The sequence below is a fragment of the Phoxinus phoxinus genome (assembly GCF_949152265.1).
Source record: "Phoxinus phoxinus genome assembly, chromosome: 16".
In the NCBI taxonomy this organism is placed as follows: Eukaryota; Metazoa; Chordata; class Actinopteri; order Cypriniformes; family Leuciscidae; genus Phoxinus; species Phoxinus phoxinus.
Genome location: NC_136891.1, coordinates 11,559,461 through 11,578,116, shown reverse-complemented (window position 1 = coordinate 11,578,116; position 18,656 = coordinate 11,559,461). Strand labels below are relative to the sequence as shown.

The window sequence follows — 18,656 nt, the reverse complement described above, 5'->3', positions numbered from 1 at the left end:
ATTTTCTTTCTTCTTTGGAACACAGAGAGTCAAGGGGGTCCAAACAACATTGGACATAATTTACTTTCATTCTATGGACAAAAAATTGACTATTTTTCAGAATATATTTAGGATGAATTGGAGCACCGACTCTGAGCGTAACCCTATCACCAGTACCTGACCTCATTGATGATCATGTTTTTCTGTAGTTGTGTTCCAATATATAGGAAAACCTTCCCAGAAGAGTGGAATGCAGGGAGGACCAGCATTAATGTCTGGTTTTGTGATTAAGAAGCACAAGCGGGTGTGGTGTCCACATGCTTTATCCATAATGTAGTTTGTTTACTTTAATCCAAATTTTTCTTTCTGTAAAAGTTATTGGCAGGCAATATGTCAGCTGGTATTGTTTCTCCATGAAAATTGGTTTTATAAACGTATAATAACTGCTGAATCAAACCATCTCAGACTAGTCGTAGGTATAAGAAAACCTTGTTTTGTAGCCCTGCAGGCTTTTTAATTGTTTCATATAAGACCATAACATCATTTGAATAGGGATTGTCCAACACAGGCCAATGCTTTTTGCATTTTTCTTGACACTTTTATAGTGAAATGTTACGTTTTTAAAGAGTTACGTTTAAAAGCACATTCAGTTTCATCCAAAACAGAAGAACTTGAATGTGGCAATGTGTTTTTCAGTGGTTGTTGTACATATCATTAATGTGATACTAAAAGGTTAATGCTCTATATTAGCAGCATACCTATGGAAGTAAAATAATGCCAAATGTTTTTGAAATAAAAAGCCTGTTGAATTGCACTTCTTGAAAAAAAACATGCATTGCATTAACCATGCTTGTATTTTAATGCATTGTATTTTTAGGGCTTGCATTTTTATGGGCTGAAATTCAACATGGTTGTATATTTAAGCTGTGGATATTTCAAATCAAAACATTTCAAACACATTTTCATTAATAAAAATTCAACAATCCATATTCACCTTTCATATTTCACTTCCAAAATAGTCAAACTGTTTAAAAATACAACCTATAATATTCAACGGGCAATTTTCGGTCCATTTTATTTCACTTTACAAATTCGCTTTCACAAATTCAGTGGTTCAAATTCGACAGTAAATTCAACATTGACATCCAGGAACTGCAGGAAAAGCAGTAGATTACCGAGCATAATCTCCATCTGCTGTTAATCAACCTCACCAGCAGGGGGTGCAAGCGTGTGTTGTTGACGAAGACCAGAGCAACAGTTAGAGCAAGCCATTCATTCATTCATAAAAACTGATTTATAGAAATGTAAGTGTATTTGTGATTATTACGAGGGCTGTTTTAATGTTTAATTCAGTGCATGCATCTTTCTCTACCGTGAGCGAGATTATAATGTTATTCCCCCGATGCTGATGTACAGAACAAATGTTACATTTGAGGTAGACATATATTTCTCTTGGTTGTTTAGTTGCCTAAATTTTATATCACGGTGATGTGCTGCAGTACTGGGGTTTCCAACAATAATTCAGGATTGCTGGACATATAAAACGCTTAGCGGGACTAATACAGTGATATAAAAGACTCAACTCGCACCTTATTGAGAAGGCTGTACTATATGGCTACAGGCAAGCAGATGGACTCAGAATATGAACTTAACACGCAAAGTTTCACGCTGAGCGGTCCCTAAACGGTCCCTAAATGCGCAAACGTCCAACGTCAAGCCAACTTTATAACCAGTATATCACTGGGAAACGCTCAGCGTGAAACTTTGCGTGTTAAGTTCATATTCTGAGTCCATCTGTTTGCCTGTAGCCATATAGTACAGCCTTCTCAATAAGGTATGAGTTTGGTATTTTATAATATCACTGTATTAGTCCATTAAGATAAGCGTTTTATATGCCCAGCAATCCTGAATTATTGAGGGAAACCCGCGCACCACATCGCCGCGATATAAAGTTAAGGCAACTAAGCAACCAAGAGAAATAGGCTATATGTCTACCTCAAATGTAACATTTGTTCTGTACATCAGCATCGGGCGAATAACATTATAATCTCGTTCACGGTAGAGAAAGATGCATGTAGGCTACACAGTGAAGGCACTGAATTAAACATAAAAACAGCCCTCATAATATTCACAAATACACTTACATTTCTATAAATCAGTTTTTTTGAATGAATGAATGGCTTGCTCTAACTGTTGCTCTGGTCTTCGTCAACAACACGCGCTTGCACCCCCTGCTGGTGAGGTTGATTAACAGCAGATGGAGATTATGCTCAGTAATCTACTGCTTTTCCTGCAGTTCCTGGATGTCAATGTTAAATTTACTGTCGAATTTGAACCACTGAATTTGTGAAAGCGAATTTGTAAAGTGAAATAAAATGGGCCGAAAATTGCCCGTTGAATATTATAGGTTGCATTTTTAAACCGTTTGAATATTTTGGAAGTGAAATATGAAAGGTGAATATGGATTGTTGAATTTTTATTAATGAAAATGTGTTTTGATTTGAAATATCCACAGCTTAAATATACAACCATGTTGAATTTCAGCCCATAAAAATGCAAGCCCTAAAAATACAATGCATTAAAATGCAAGCATGGTTAATGCAATGCATATTTTTTTCAAGTAGTGCAATTCAACAGGCTTTTTATTTCAAAAACATTTGGCATTATTTTACTTCCATACATACCACCTACATTAAACCCTACCCTAAACCTAACCGATAGAGTTAACAAAGCAAACATGAGATAAAAATGCATGCAAGTTTAGATTGCTTCAACAAGTGTTTTTGCTTTTTAATCGTGATTCGTGTTTCACAGGACCGCTCCTAAACAGTACGCTCCTAAACGCAAGTGCAATGCTGTACCAGATGAGTTACAGTGCTAGTTTAAATGGTAAAAGTGTTTTAAGGTCATCATAACATAATATTGTGCAAAGAACTGTGCATCTTTATTAAATGATAATCTGCATCTGTTATCATAATGTTAGTGTTTTACTGCCTCTAGTGGTAATATGGAAACTGCAGGGAATTGAATGTATATATAGGCTACCTATAGGTACGTCTTTGGAGTTTAGCAAAAATGTAGGTAGATGCGTGTTTTTCAAAAGAGGATTAGGATTAGCAGTAGGTTAGTGTTTGGGATCGATCTGAGAAAAACATCTTTCAACATTTTATATACCTTTGACTCAGCATTGACATAAACACTAATCTCCCTTTCTATAATCTTTCCCTTTCCTTTTCCTTTCCTAGTTCTGTTTTCTTTTTTTCTTCACATCTCTCTTTTGCTGAAGTTACTAAAGGTTATGTGTAGGGCTGACAGCATTGTGGTTTCACACATGCTGCTGTTGAATGCAACTAGACTGTACACTATAAAAAAATATTGGTGGTTGAAAAAGTAAGTAACCTGGTTGCCTTCATTTTAAGTTCATTGGAATAACATTTTTTTTTTTAATTGTTAATAAATTGAAGGAGATTGGTTTAATTAACAGAAACTCAAAATATTATGTTATCTGAACCACATAAATTATCTTAGTTGATTTGACAAAATAAGAAATGTGATAATAAATGTGTAGCAGTCTCCTTTAAAAGGTTAGTTCACCCAAAAATTAAAATTCTGTCATTAATCACTCACCCTTATGTCGTTCCAAACACTTTCGTTCATCTTCGGAACACAAATGAATATATTTTTCATGAAATCTTGAGAGCTTTCTCTACTCTCCATTGACAGCCATAGAACTGAAACTTTGACGCTTCAAAATGTTCATAAAAAGATCGTAAAACTAATCGAGCGGTTTAGTCCAAATTTTCTGAATAGACTCGATCACTTTATATGATGAACAGATTTAATTTAGGCGTCTACTCACATAAACATTGGTCAGCGAACATAAACAGAAGCTCAACCGAACATGAATGACGCGCAAGAACAAACCTCTTCTGGAAGCTCAAACGTGACCAATGAGGTTCATTCTTGTGTGTTACGCAACTGTTACGCAGTACTTTTGAGCTTTCAAGTTTCACTTGTATAGGCTGTCAAGAATGGAGTGTACAGAAAGCTCTCAGATTTCATAAAAATATATCTTGAATGAAATGAAAGTCTTACTGATTTGGAACGACACGAGGGTGAGTAAATAATGACAGAATTTAAATTGTTTGGTGAACTAACCCTCTAATTGGTAAACACTTTTTTGTGTGTAAAATGTGTATGCAGTTGTTGATCTGAGAAACTTGAGAGCTGCTTGCTTTATTGTAAGTCAATAAATACATATAGTTTAGATGTTTGCACACAAAGCACATTTTTGGGTTACATGTCAAGGTTTCCTTCTCTGTCAGTGAAACTGAAACATCTATTGACATCTTTTATGGTTTGACTGAGATGAGGTTTCAGATATCCCAAGACAGCTTGTTTTCTAGAAAGTTATACTAGAAAGTTTATTCTGAAGGTTGATAGAGGTGTGCACATGTATTGGGATGAGTGTTTGTGCCTTAACTGTTTCTACATGTCTCTTATCTGTCTCGGAAGAAACTTGATCCTCTGTTAAACCTTCAAGAACCAGCACAGTTTCAGGAATTTTGGAACAGAAATTGTTGTCTTGGGTAATTTTCCTGACTGGTCAGCTGGCTTTAACTGACCCTTATCCAGTATTTCCTACTGTTTTTTGTTTTGTTTTTTTTGTGCAACAACAGCAGGAGATAACAGTAACAGTAAGTTTCTTTTTAAAGAAATTAATATTTTATTATGCATTTAACTGATCAAACACTTTTACATTTGTTAAAACATTTTTTTTTGTAATTTCCACAAAAATATTAAGCAGTGCAACTGTTTTCAACATTGATATGATTATTATAAAGAATGTTTCCTGAGCACCAAATCAGATTTCTGAAGGATCATGTGACACTGCAGATGAGTAATGATGCTGAAAATTCTGCTTAAATCACATTTCACATAATTAACATAACTTAATTATTACTGTTTTAATGTAGTTTTTGTCAAATAGATGCAGCCTTGGTGAGAAAAATAGATAATTTTCAAAAACATTAACAAAATCTTACCGACCCCAATCTTTTGAATGGTAGTGTGAGTTCTGTGAGTTCGTTCAGTGAAGGATTGGTCAGTCTGGCTGGCTAATAAGACTCATCATTTAATAAAAATCAGACAATTTTGGGAACCAGTGAATATAATGCAAATATAGTAGACGGGTCATCTTAACATTGTTGAGGTTCACCGTTCTCCAGAATTCAGGCTATTGAGGGTCAGCCGCTGCTCTTGAATTGTTTTCACTTTAGGTTCATTTTGACAAATAAAGAGGTCTGGCTGCCACAGAACACTGTTACTTCACGATATCTTGTGCAATGTTAAGTGGAACAGTCCCTGTGGATCTCTGCTGATTCTTGCATTGTGACATTACCAGGGGTCATCAAGTGTATATCACAAACATCCTTTTTTTTAGTCCATTACTATACCATCCTCAATGCTACAGATTATCAGATGTCATATGATCTCGATGTGACAGGATGTTTTGAAACTGATTAATGTTCCTTTTTTTCCTGTGGAGTTTGTTTCCAAATGTCAGCATATCGCCTCCGGTCAGCATTTTTCTGATGTCAATTTTAAGACTGTAACGTTTAGTGTACAGCATTATCCGTCCGTCTGTCTGTGTCGATCATTCTATTGTTCTGTCTGACTGACTTTTACTTCATGTGTGACTATAAAGCAGTTGTCAGCAGAAGTTATTTGAAATCTGAGTGATGCATGTGACAATGTGGTTGTTTTGAACAGATTAATACAGAGGTCACTACAGGACACACTCAGAGTTCATTGGCTTCATTCCGCTTCACTCAAGTCAAAATACTCTATTATTCTTTAGTATTCACTTAACTCTGTGAAGCACTCACCCTGTCATCCACATACAGCAGCAGTTATACAGTACAGTATATCCTTTGTGCTACAGAACACACACACTCAAACACAAAATCCCTCTAGAAAATGTCATTTAATCAGTAGTGTTAGACTGCTCAATACTGCTCATGAAAAAATCCCAACATGTCCCAGAGCTCCTGAGGCATGCTTGAGTCCTGGTCATTTGCACCTCTGTCAGCGATTCTGGGGACGTGAGCATAAACATAATGCATTATTACTGCAGATAAGACAAACATGAGCGGGGGAGTGTCTGTGTACATTTGTATGTATTAACATTTTAAGAACGGTGAATGAAATGTTTAGGTAGTAAAGATAGTATTATTACCTGTAATAAAAAAAAAAATTAGATACAGATATGTTCAGAAGTAAATAAGATTATAAGAGGACGTTTATTGGCAGCACCCACATGTAGATGCTATCTTTAGTGTATGTTAATCATTTACATATAAAGACTGTGGGTGCCGATAAACTAGTTTATGATATGGTTAACGAAGTAATGTTGGTAACTGAAGGTGTGTGTGTGTGTGTGTGTGTGTGTGTGTGTGTGTGTTTATGTGATTTATGAGGACACAAATTTGTATAATGACATGCGTATTACACTGGTATTACAACTTAAACGTGGTTTATGAGGACATTTCATGAGTCCTCGTAATTCAAATAGCTTAAAAAACAATTTTTTATTAAAAATATACAGTTTGTACAGTATAAAAACCATTACGCCTATGGAGAGTCCTCATAATGTAGTTGCACCAGTGTGTGTGTGTGTGTGTGTGTGTGTGTGTGTGTGTGTGTGTGTGTGTGTGTGTGTGTGTGTGTGTGTGTGTGTGTGTGTGTGTGTGTGTGTGTGTGTGTGTGTGTGTGTGTGTGTGTGTGTGTGTGTGTGTGTGTGTGTGTGTGTGTGTGTGTAGTCCTGGGCTTTGGGGGATTATGGACACATGGCGGTAATCAGGGTTGATTTAATGTCTTCCAGCTCTCCACAGCAGACTGGGATAGAGTGGGATAGTGTCCCATTTCTCAATCACTTCTGCCCCCCTTCCACCTTTTTGTGTCTGTTGCCCTTCCTTCAACCCCCATCTTCTTAGCTGACGTGTCTGTAAATTGGTTAAAAATACTTGTCAGTGATGTGAAGAGAGTTTAGTGCCATTTATTGATCAATGTCAACTTCATTTACGACAGAAATAAGCAATTCAAAAGATTAAGAAAGATGGGAACATTTTTGGCTTTCATAAAGTGTGTGTGTGTTTGTGTGGTTCCGGCCAATCATATGCTGCTAAATCTGAAAAGCTAATTGTCAAAGCCTACTTTTAGGGAAGTCTTGAGGAAAAAGGTCAAAAATGCTTTATTTTGAAAAAAAATTATTTTATTTTGCATTATAACCAGTTTAAGTTATAGCTTATTGCAAATTTTTACAATTGTACTTTTCTGTGGAATCACATTCAGTATTTTATTTTATTCTGAAAATGCAAAATTGTTCTTTTAGCAAATAAGGCTGGCATCGTTGATACATTCTAATACATAAATGAATCTAATCTAATCATCTGAATCTAAAATAATATAAGATAATATAATAATAAATGATATAATGTTATTAAAAAATTATTAAAATACACTGTAAAAAAACAAACAAAAATAAATCTGGCAGCTGTGGAATAGCCTACAGTAAAAATGTAAATATTTACAGAACAGATTTCTCCAAAAAACAAATCCATTTTAAATGGAAAATACTTCTGCTACTGACATCTGTTTTGTACTTTTAACATATAATGACATTCACTGTAATAACACTGGTGGTGAACAGAAAAGCTACATGATGAATCAAAGTTCATTATAAGTAGCTACAAGCTGCGGGAATATGTAAGATTCACACAGTGTCATACACACACAAACACAAAACACCGTCATGGTATGTAGTAGTAACATGACACTAAAATAATGCAATAAACATAATTTCTCAACATACACTCTAAAAAATGCTGGGTTGTTTTAACCCAATTTTGGGTCAAATATGGACAAACCCAGCCATTGGGTTAAATTTTTCAATTACATTTTTGATCCAACTTTTGGGTTTGTCCATATTTGACCCAAAATTGGGTTGAAACAACCCAGCATTTTTTAGAGTGTAAGATTTAACATTTAACTCTAATGTACATAACTGACAAAACTATGAAACATAATTATTAAAATTAAAAACCATAAAATGTGAAGTGTCATACAGGGATGAATGTCAGCTTCCAATTTTTCACGGTAAATTATATGTTGATTTGTTATTTTTACTTTCAAAATGGTACGTTTAACAGTATTTTACTGTAAAATTACACAAAATGTTAGGTTAGACCTATTACAGTTTTTCGCCATTTATGGTACGGGAACTTGTACTACTGTACAGTAAACTTTTTCCTGTCGCATTTTCACTGTCTTTTACAGTTAAAATGATTTACTGTGTAAAAAATTCTATAATTATTTAAAAACAATAGAAGTCTAAATGTTAATCATTATTTATATATCTAGATAAACGTGTGTCTGTGGCGAGCAGGACGAGGTTGAGGGACGTGAGAGAACGGCGCGAGACCGGTGGCGTGATTACTGATGAGCGACAGTAAACAAATTTGTAAACATTTTCAAATAAATGTTACTATATGCAATACACAAATAATACAATAAATATAATAGATTCAGAATGAAATATTGAATAAAAATAGTTAATGAACTTTCCCTCTCTCTATCATGCCATTGTCAATTACTAGTTAGTTAGTGAGAGGCTTCATGAATTCGAGCCCTGCTGGACACTCCACACATCAGCTGACCAGTAATTAACAATCCGAAGATTTTAGCTTTGAATGCGTGACTAATGTCAGACTAAGGGCTCCTATCTTTTCATGTTCTTTGAAACGATACAGCTTTCTCTGTTTTGAGTGTACATGGTATCTATGAGGATGCTGATAGTTTTTTTGCTTGAAATGCAGGTTTTTTTACCCATTTTTTGCAATGACAATGTATGTATGTGATTGTGGCTCCACCGGCCTGTGCAATTTTATGTGGTCTCCTCTGAACTTGATAGTAGTCTACCAAAGGCTGCACTTTGCAATCAGACAGCTGTACAAAGGTCATGGGCACTGCAGTGTCATTGTGAAATCCTGATGAATATCTGGCACATGGACTGTCTCAGAAGAATAAGATCTGAATTATCAGCCAAAGGTTGATGCATCTGAAAATACAAAAGTTGTTTTTAACTTTATGAAATGTAAGTCTGCAGAGATAGAGATTAAGTATCCTGCCCTCTACAGGATGTCAGTTTCAATATCTTCCATTTATATTTTTGTATATGTAAGTCAAAATAATTAGCACAATCCATTTCATTTCTGGATGTCCTATATTTTGGAGTTAAAGATAAGAAATATATATTGTGATTGTGATACTCTCTCTAACCCATGTGTGTTTGCCGTGTTTTTTTTGTGTGTGTCAAATTTAAAGATGCAGTACTAAAGCCATAAAAATTTTGTTTCACTCGTTTATATTTTGTGTTCTGATTTGAATGTAATCGATCTGGTGGGATATTTGAGGATAGGCGGACATGTGGATCACTCGTTGGCCATGTTTCCTCCCTACCAAAGCCATCTTGACCATCCGCCACCATATTTTCCCTTCTGCCCAGAGTCTTAAGACACACACGCACACACACACACACACACACGCACACACGCAACCAGCTTGAAAGAAAGCAGACTGACTGTGTGTTTATAACTGTTTTGTCCTTGTTGTTGTGTATTATGGTATTGTACTATAGTTGATATAGAGAGCTAAATCTGCATCAATACCTGATGATCACCCTCTCTGGGTTTATTTAGCAGTTAATGCATTAAGCAGTAAATTAGAATAACCTGCCAGTAAATAACATACACAGTTAAAGTGTTTATGTAAACAGTAAACTGTTACTTGTCAGTTTTATCTGACCAAACCATGAATGAAGGTTGGGTGTTGCACATCTCAATAAAGCAGCTGCTCGAAGCTGTATTCATGTTAATTTAATCTTAGATTAATTTGATTTGATCTTCATCTTGATGAATGATGAAATGAGTTAACGGATTGCAACACAATCGGTATTGGCAAAAAGGTGCAACCTTTGCCCTGTGTGTGTCCTTGTACTACGTTAGATAGATTATACAGTATGTGCTTGTTCTGGTACAAACTACCATTACCAGTATGTAGCAGTCCATCAGCTGCTGACTGAATGGTTAAAGCAGAAAATATTTAATAGGCTCTCAGTCAAGTGTCCTCTCACATTTACTCAAACAGCACATTTTTTTATTACACAGCACAGATTTAAACCTTATTAATGGAGGAAATGTATGTTTTGCAAAGGCACTCATGCCTCCACAGGTACTTGACGTTCCTGCGGGCACAGCTACTCGGTTCTCTGACGTCTGGACATGCTAAATGCAATGGGGAGAACAAGTATTTGATACACTGCCGATTTTGCAGGCTTTTCTACTTACAAAGCATGTAGATGTCTGTCTTTTTTTATCATAGGTACACATAGGATCACATATTTGATCACCTACCAACCAGTAAGAATTCCGGCTCTCACGGACCTGTTAGTTTTTCTTTAAGAAGCGCTCCTGTTCTCCACTCATTACCTGTATTAACTGCACCTGTTTGAACTCGTTGCCTGTATAAAAGACACCTGTCCACACACTCAATCAAACAGACTCCAACCTCTCCACAATGGCCAAGACCAGATTGCTGTGTAAGGACATCAGGGATAAAATTGTAGACCTGCACAAGGCTGGGATGGGCTACAGGACAATAGGCAAGCAGCTTGGTGAGAAGGCAACAACTGTTGCCGCAATTATTAGAAAATGGAAGAAGTTCAAGATGACGGTCAATCTCCCTCGGTCTGGGGCACCATGCAAGATCTCACCTCGTGGGGCATCAATGATCATGAGGAAGGTGAGGGATCAGCCCAGAACTACACGGCAGGACCTGGTCAATGACCTGAAGAGAGCTGGGACCACAGTCTCAAAGAAAACCATTAGTAACACACTACGCCGTCATAGATTAAAATCCTGCAGCGCACGCAAGGTCCCCCTGCTCAAGCCAGCGCACGCCCAGGCTCATCTGAAGTTTGCCAATGACCATCTGGATGATCCAGAGGAGGAATGGGAGAAGGTCATGTGGTCTGATGAGACAAAAACAGAGCTTTTTGGTCTAAACTCCACTCGCCGTGTTTGGAGGAAGAAGAAGGATGAGTACAACCCCAAGAACACCCCACCCAACTCCCAACCGTGAAGTATGGAGGTGGAAACATCATTCTTTGGGGATGCTTTTCTGCAAAGGGGACAGGACGACGGCACCGTATTGAGGGGAGATGGATGCGGCCATGTATCGCGAGATCTTGGCCAACAACCTCCTTCCCTCAGTAAGAGCATTGAAGATGGGTCGTGGCTGGGTCTTCCAGCATGACAACGACCCGAAACACACAGCCAGGGCAACTAAGGAGTGTCTCCGTAAGAAGCATCTCAAGGTCCTGGAGTGGCCTAGCCAGTCTCCAGACCTGAACCCAATAGAAAATCTTAGGAGGGAGCTAAAAGTCCGTATTGCCCAGCGACAGCCCCGAAACCTGAAGGATCTGGAGAAGGTCTGTATGGAGGAGTGGGCCAGTGTGTGCAAACCTGGTCAAGAACTACAGAAAATGTATGATCTCTGTAATTGCAAACAAAGCTTTCTGTACCAAATATTAAGTTCTGCTTTTCTGATGTATCAAATACTTATGTAATGCAATAAAATGCAAATTAATTACTTAAAACTCATACAATGTGATTTTCTGGATTTTTGTTTTAGATTCCGTCACTCACAGTTGAAGAGTACACTGTAAAAAAAATGTAACCTCTCCAAGTCAAAATATTCTAGTGACTGGTCACATCGAAATTTTTAAATTGGCCCAAGTGAAATTCTGTAAAATAAATGGAATTAATTGTTGCAATAGTCTGTTAACATTGGCTCAATGAGAAATAATATGTCAGACTAATTGAAAAATGTAGATGTTATCAGTCACTAGAAAATTTTGACTTGGGGATGTAATTTTTTTTACAGTGTACCTATGATCAAAATTACAGACTTCTACATGCTTTGTAAGTGGGGAAACCAGCAAAATTGGCAGTGTATCAAATACTTGTTCTCTGTAAAAACATGTCACACCTGTCACTTTCTTTTTTATTATTATTTATATTTACACTGTAAAAAAATTTTTTTTTAAAGATAATACTATTTCAGTTTCAAATTTCACAATTAATTCAGCATGTCACTTGCGGTTTCTTTGTAATTCTTTGTGATGTACAAGCAATTTCTGAGTGAATGTCATCAGCAATAATTTTTGCACTACATTTGAATTCCTCTTGTCTAATATGAATCGCTCTTTTCATCTCTTCATAGACACTAGTGCTCTTAATTCACCCCCCTCTCAGCCGCCACCCATGAGCTCCATGGTGGGTCATCCGTCCCTCATCAGTTCCTCCCGCCCACTGCACTCTCCCATGAGCACCCTGGGCTCGTCCATGAACGGCCTGGCCTCTCCCTACTCAGTCATCGCCCCGTCTCTGGTCTCACCGTCCATTTCCTTGCCCTCTACACCCAGTATGGGCTTTAACTCTCTCAACAGCCCTCAGGTAAGAACCTTCCCATAATTCTGTGCTCTCTCAGGCTGACACCAACTAAAAGCAATAAAATCAGGGTCTAGCATGCCGACTTAGAAAATTAGCTTTTCTTTCTAACTGCATATACAAAAAGTTCTGTCATGAAACTGATGGCACAGGCTGATAGGTCTTTAACTCAATCAGCTTGCAATCACATCATTCTCTATTTGCTGATTGGTGCCTGCTGTATCAGTACCCAATGAGCTCGCTGCCCAACCTTCAAACACTTGTCAGCATTTGCTGTAGCAGTTGCAGCGCACAATCGGTGTACGTATTGGCAGTAGCAAGTCCCGTACTTGCTCTGCAGCAGCAGCAATAACCAATAACGGTTCCAATACCATGCCAAACACTCAGTTGTCATGACAGAATTACATTTATTTGAATGTCGAGTACTGTATATTATCCCTTTTAAATAAATAAATGCAAACCTCAAAACCAGAATAAATTTACTCACAAACATTTTGAAATAGCAGTTTTAAATCATTGTTATCGGACTCCCATACAAATCATTTAAGGTCAAAATTATTTTAAAAATAATAATAAAATGAACTGCTTTTTATTCCCAAAATGAGATCATGTGACCTACATTTAGCATGTTACTGCATTGCATACTTTACTATATTTAGTATGTAGTAAGCTAGTATTTTGTTAGTACTACTATTCTGAACATTTAAGCTATGGACTGGGATGTGCATCACGTTGTACCGTGAATGTCACTCATACTGTTGCCCTGGTGTTAGAGGTCAGCTTATGTTTGTGTATGTGCTTCTCATTTCTCCCTGGAGGCCAGAGAAAGCCATTGACTCAGGCAAACGTTTTAGGCTTTTAATCCAATGAAAGGACATCACTGTAAGAGTATGTACCGACAGACACACTAAATATGCTAAATATGCTTGAAATGATAGTGAAAATAAAAGAAAACGTGTTAAAAAGCTTGCAATGCTGCTGCAGTCAAGTCAAGTCATCTTCATTTATACCTGTAGCGCTTTTAACGATGTAGATTGTTTCAAAGCGGCTTTACAATAATAAACGGATAATTTAAGGTATCAGAGATTGTTTTGGCTTGATAGCAGTTCTTGAATAAATATATTTTCCAGCTAAAGTTAGTTTTGATTGATTCACTTCCGTTGCAAGGATCATTAGTTATTAAATTAGAGGCCGCTAAGACGATTCATTTTGACTGGTGTTTCTTCTGAAATTGTTACATGGGTGTTTCTTGGCAACTTTTTGGAGTTTTATCTCATCAAAATAAAGAAATAAAGGCAGTCCCACCCCCCAACAACAACAAAAAATATATATATTATATAAATTATCATATTTATTGTGTGAAAATGATCAAGGATGGTTTTTACACATATTACAACAACAGAAAGTAAAGCAAAACCAAGGTACGTATCACAGACAGGTTTTTTTATTTCCAATCAAGCTGTAATTTTGTCAAGTTATTAAAAATGTGAGAAAATGTAATTGTGTTTAGGGATCATAAAATTAGCCTTTATGCTACAAAGAAGTTTACGTTTTCTACCAATATAATTTCTGTTAAAGAATGTTATCAAACCAGTGTTATTTTATGTATTATTTATGTACTTCTTGTATTCCTCATTTCTAAGTTGATTTGGATAAACGTGTCTGCTATTATAGTATTTATTTATATTAATATTAATATTTTAATCTTTACATTTTACTTACATTCTTATGTTTAATTTTGTCATATTGTTTTATATTTATATAGCTTTAATTTATTTTTATTTATTTTTATTAATTTTAGTACTAAAGTTACTTTTGCCAAGGCAGCATTTCTAATTTTCTAGTAAAGTTTAGTTTTTTTCATCTAATATTTATATTTTTTCAGTTTCAAATCATTTTAGTTTTAGTCAACAGTTAGTTTAGTTAACAGCACTGTATAATGAAATTACATTGTAGGGAAAAGTGTGTGTGGAAAACACTGTTGGATATGTTAGTGGACAAATTAAACAAGCTAGCGAAAGTTGAAAGAATGTTTTAAGAGAGTTTTTCTTTTTTTTTACACACAGAAACAGCCATATACAAACACATAAATCAACAAACATATTCCAGTAATTACCATAGACCGTATATAAGAGGGGTAGTTACATGACAACAAGCCTCTTCCTGATCTGACATGCTTTCTTTGTGCTAAGCATGGCCATGTCCTGCCACCTGCAGGCTGAATGAAGTAGTGCAGAAAATAACGTGATGGAAAAATAGTAAATTCTCCTGAGAGAGAGACAAAATATCCCTCCTCCCCTTTGAATGTTATGCTCACATAGCTGTGTGTGTGTGTGTGTGTGTGTGTGTGTGTGTGTGTGTGTGTGTGTGTGTGTGTGTGTGTGTGTGTGTGTGTGTGTGTGTGTGTGTGTGTGTGTGTGTTGGAAGTCTCTCCTCACCTCTCTTCCTGTCTCACAGATGAACTCTTTGAATGTGAATTGCTCAGAAGACATCAAGCCTCCGCCAGGATTGGCTTCGCTGGGCAACATGAGCAGCTACCAGTGCAGTAGCCCTGGATCCCTCTCCAAACACATCTGTGCCATTTGTGGAGACCGATCTTCGGGTACAACTCACAGAGATGTTTAGATGTTGCATTTGGTTTTAGTTTGGAAGTTAATGCAAGATACATCTCCATCTCTTCTGGGGTTCGTGACAAATGTGGTTGTGTTTGCAGGGAAGCACTATGGCGTTTACAGTTGTGAAGGTTGCAAAGGCTTCTTTAAGAGGACCATCCGAAAAGACCTGACCTACACGTGTCGAGAAAACAAAGAGTGCCTGATCGACAAACGTCAGCGCAACCGCTGTCAATACTGCCGCTACCAGAAGTGCCTAGCCATGGGCATGAAGCGGGAAGGTTTGTGTTTGCTCCATAATTATTTGAAGTCTGAGCACTTAAAGACACTGAAGATAGGCCTTTTGGAAATTGTTTCTTTGACCTTTGAATTGCTGTTTTGTTTTTGCTGCCTTTGTGGCCAGGTCACACTTGCAAAAGAGATTTTGGTTGCACTTTATTTTACAGTTATTTTACTGTTCCGCATGTACATACTATGCACTTATTATATTAATTACAATAACGAGGTACTAACCCTAAACCTAACCTTAACCCGTGTAGTTACATAATATTACCCAGTACTTTCTTAGGCAAGTACACTGTAAGTACACATACCGGTAAGTGCACATACTGTAAAATAAAGTGCAACTGACATTTAAATTTTAATATTATGCTTTATTATATTATATTATAGGTAGTTTTTCTATCATAACCTTATATGACCGATTTTATAATAGAATATATAAAATTTATATTATAAATGTGTTAATAATATTTTAAAAAATACTTGAAAATCAAAAAAAATCTAAATGTAAACACCATTTTAAATAAAGTAAATATATATATTTAATATAGCACAGTTGAATAAAGGTTATAGGTGCACTTTAAACTGTATAGTCCTAAAGAATTTTCAAATGTGTGATAATTCTTAATTACGCTGTATTCATTTTGAATGTCCTCATTTACTCTGCTCTGCTTGACCTCTGTGATTCCCCGCAGCGGTTCAGGAAGAGAGGCAGCGTGGGAAGGAGAAAAGTGATACTGAGGTGGAATCAACGAGCAGTTTTAATGAAGAAATGCCCGTGGATAAGATTCTGGATGCAGAGCTTGCAGTCGAACCCAAGACTGAGACATACACAGAGAGCAGCCCTGGCAACTCTGTAAGACAGACATTTGGCCAATTACAATTTATAATACAATACATATCTGCTGACTCGTGAAAAAAACACTTGGTAAATGACTTTCTTTCTCTTCCCATCTTCGGGCCTCCCTCCTCAGACAAATGACCCAGTCACTAACATCTGCCATGCAGCTGACAAACAACTGTTTACTCTGGTGGAGTGGGCCAAGAGAATACCTCATTTCTCCGATCTGCCTCTGGATGATCAGGTCATTCTGCTTCGAGCAGGTGTGTGACACTCACACAGACACACCAATATACATGACCAGGATACTGAAGTTACTGTTTACAAACAAGCTCAACTGAAACACACTTAAAACCACAGCGGTGTATTTTAGTATTATTTATATACTATTCATATTTTGAATTAGCTTTTATTTTTTTTATTTTGAGTTTTCATTTTAGTTTTAGTATTTTTATTGTGTGCTTTTTATCTTTTTTATTATTATTGTATTACTATTTTTTTATATTTCTATATAGCTTTCATTTTTATTTCATTTTTAACTTAAACTTTTAGTTGCAAAGGTAGCAGTTTTAATTTTTGTATTTTAAGTGTAGGTTATTCATCTTATATTTATATTTTATTTTATTTCAATGGTCCATAGTCACTCCAGGTCAAAGGGTCAGGCAGAACTGTGTTGGTTGTGTAAGTGGGAATGCTGACCTCTGCTGGACAAACAGTTCATGTTCATGCACTCATAAAATAGTCATCGCTAATGAAGAGCACTGGTTTGAGTTCATGAAGACGATATAGAAATGATTTTCCTGCTATTCATGTCATTTTTCTCCTTCAGGATGGAACGAGCTCCTCATTGCTTCATTCTCTCATCGCTCAATCACGGTTAAAGATGGCATCTTGCTGGGCACAGGTCTTCATGTCCACAGGAGCAGTGCTCACAGTGCAGGTGTGGGATCCATCTTCAACAGGTGAGGATCTTGTTTGTTTAGAGAAGAATCTGAAAATCTGTAGCATTTATTTTATTACACCTGCCGTGTGTGTATGTGTCTGTGTGGCAGGGTACTGACCGAGCTGGTGTCTAAAATGAAGGATATGCAGATGGATAAGACAGAACTAGGCTGCCTTAGAGCCATCGTCCTCTTCAACCCTGGTGTGTTGCTCTTGCCATCTATATACACTTTTCTGCTGCATAGATCAAATAAATCATTTTATTTCATTTGGAGTTCTATAATGTAATGTAACACAATATAATATAATATAAAGGGATATTTCACCCAAAATTGTAAAAAATTATATATTATATTACTCATAATATAATAATATTTTAGGTGAAATATCCCTTTAACTTTATTATATTATATAAAATATTCAAGTTATAGTTTATCTAATAATATAATATATTTTTAGCTGAAATATCCCTTTAACTTTATTATATCATATTTTATAATATCATTTTTTTATAATATAACTTTCTTTTAAAGTCCATGTGGAAAAGCTTGTAAAAAAAACTGAAACTAAGACTGGGGTTTTATTTTTAGGAATAAGGCTTGTTTCAATTTGTTAGATAGAAACTTGTGCAGACTATTTTTTTTAAGTGTTTTGGACTATGGTGATGTTGTTTACATGCATGCTGCCTCTAGTACTCTTCACTTTTTAGATTCTGTGTATCACAGTGCTCTGCTCATCATTGTACGTTGTATGAACTGAACACTAAGTCTACGTAGACAATTTAATTTGTATATTTTTCTATACAAGGCCATGTTGGGTAAACTGCCGGCATATTTATGTAATCTTCTTAAAGGAACACTCCGACTTTATGGGACTTTAGCCTATTCACCTTATCCCCCAGAGTTAGATAAGTCCATACATACCTTTTTCATCTCCGTGCGTGCTATAAGTCTGTTTGACGCACCCACCGCTAGCCTAGCTTAGCACAAAGACTGGATGTAAATGGTTGCAGCTAGCATACTAATCCAAATAAGTGACAAAATAACGCAAACATTTTCCTATTTACATGTTGTGATTTGTATAGTCACAGAGTGTACAAAAAACAAAGTCACATGAGACACAGACATATTTTAACTGTATAAATACTGGGAACTATATTATCTGAAGGCGAAGCACTGCTACTTGGGCGGAGTGATAACCGCAGCACCTGAGACGCGCCGTGGTGAGGAGCAGAGAGTTCGTTCAGAGCGCGTCTCAGGTGTACACTCTGTGACTATACAAATCACAACATGTAAATAGGAAAATGTTTGCGTTATTTTGTCACTTATTTGGATTAGTATGCTAGCTGCAACCATTTACATCCAGTCTTTGTGCTAAGCTAGGCTAGCGGTGGGTGCGTCAAACAGACTTATAGCACGCACGGAGATGAAA

The 18,656-nt window shown here is 36.4% G+C and overlaps 1 protein-coding gene across 3 annotated transcripts in view; it reads left to right on the top strand.

The window, feature by feature from the left end:
• The window catches only part of rxrgb (retinoid X receptor, gamma b), a 31,348-nt gene that overhangs the window by 10,256 nt on the left and 2,436 nt on the right, over positions 1-18,656 (top strand). For 2 of the 3 annotated variants that reach the window (XM_079583953.1, XM_079583952.1), the window contains exons 2-8: positions 12,322-12,554; positions 15,006-15,150; positions 15,262-15,441; positions 16,138-16,298; positions 16,417-16,546; positions 17,113-17,245; positions 17,336-17,427. In XM_079583953.1, coding sequence (XP_079440079.1) covers positions 12,322-12,554; positions 15,006-15,150; positions 15,262-15,441; positions 16,138-16,298; positions 16,417-16,546; positions 17,113-17,245; positions 17,336-17,427 — 1,074 coding nt within the window. Of the gene's footprint in view, positions 1-3,990; positions 4,095-12,321; positions 12,555-15,005; positions 15,151-15,261; positions 15,442-16,137; positions 16,299-16,416; positions 16,547-17,112; positions 17,246-17,335; positions 17,428-18,656 lie in introns of those variants that run through there. The other variant, XM_079583954.1, reaches the window with a different exon arrangement.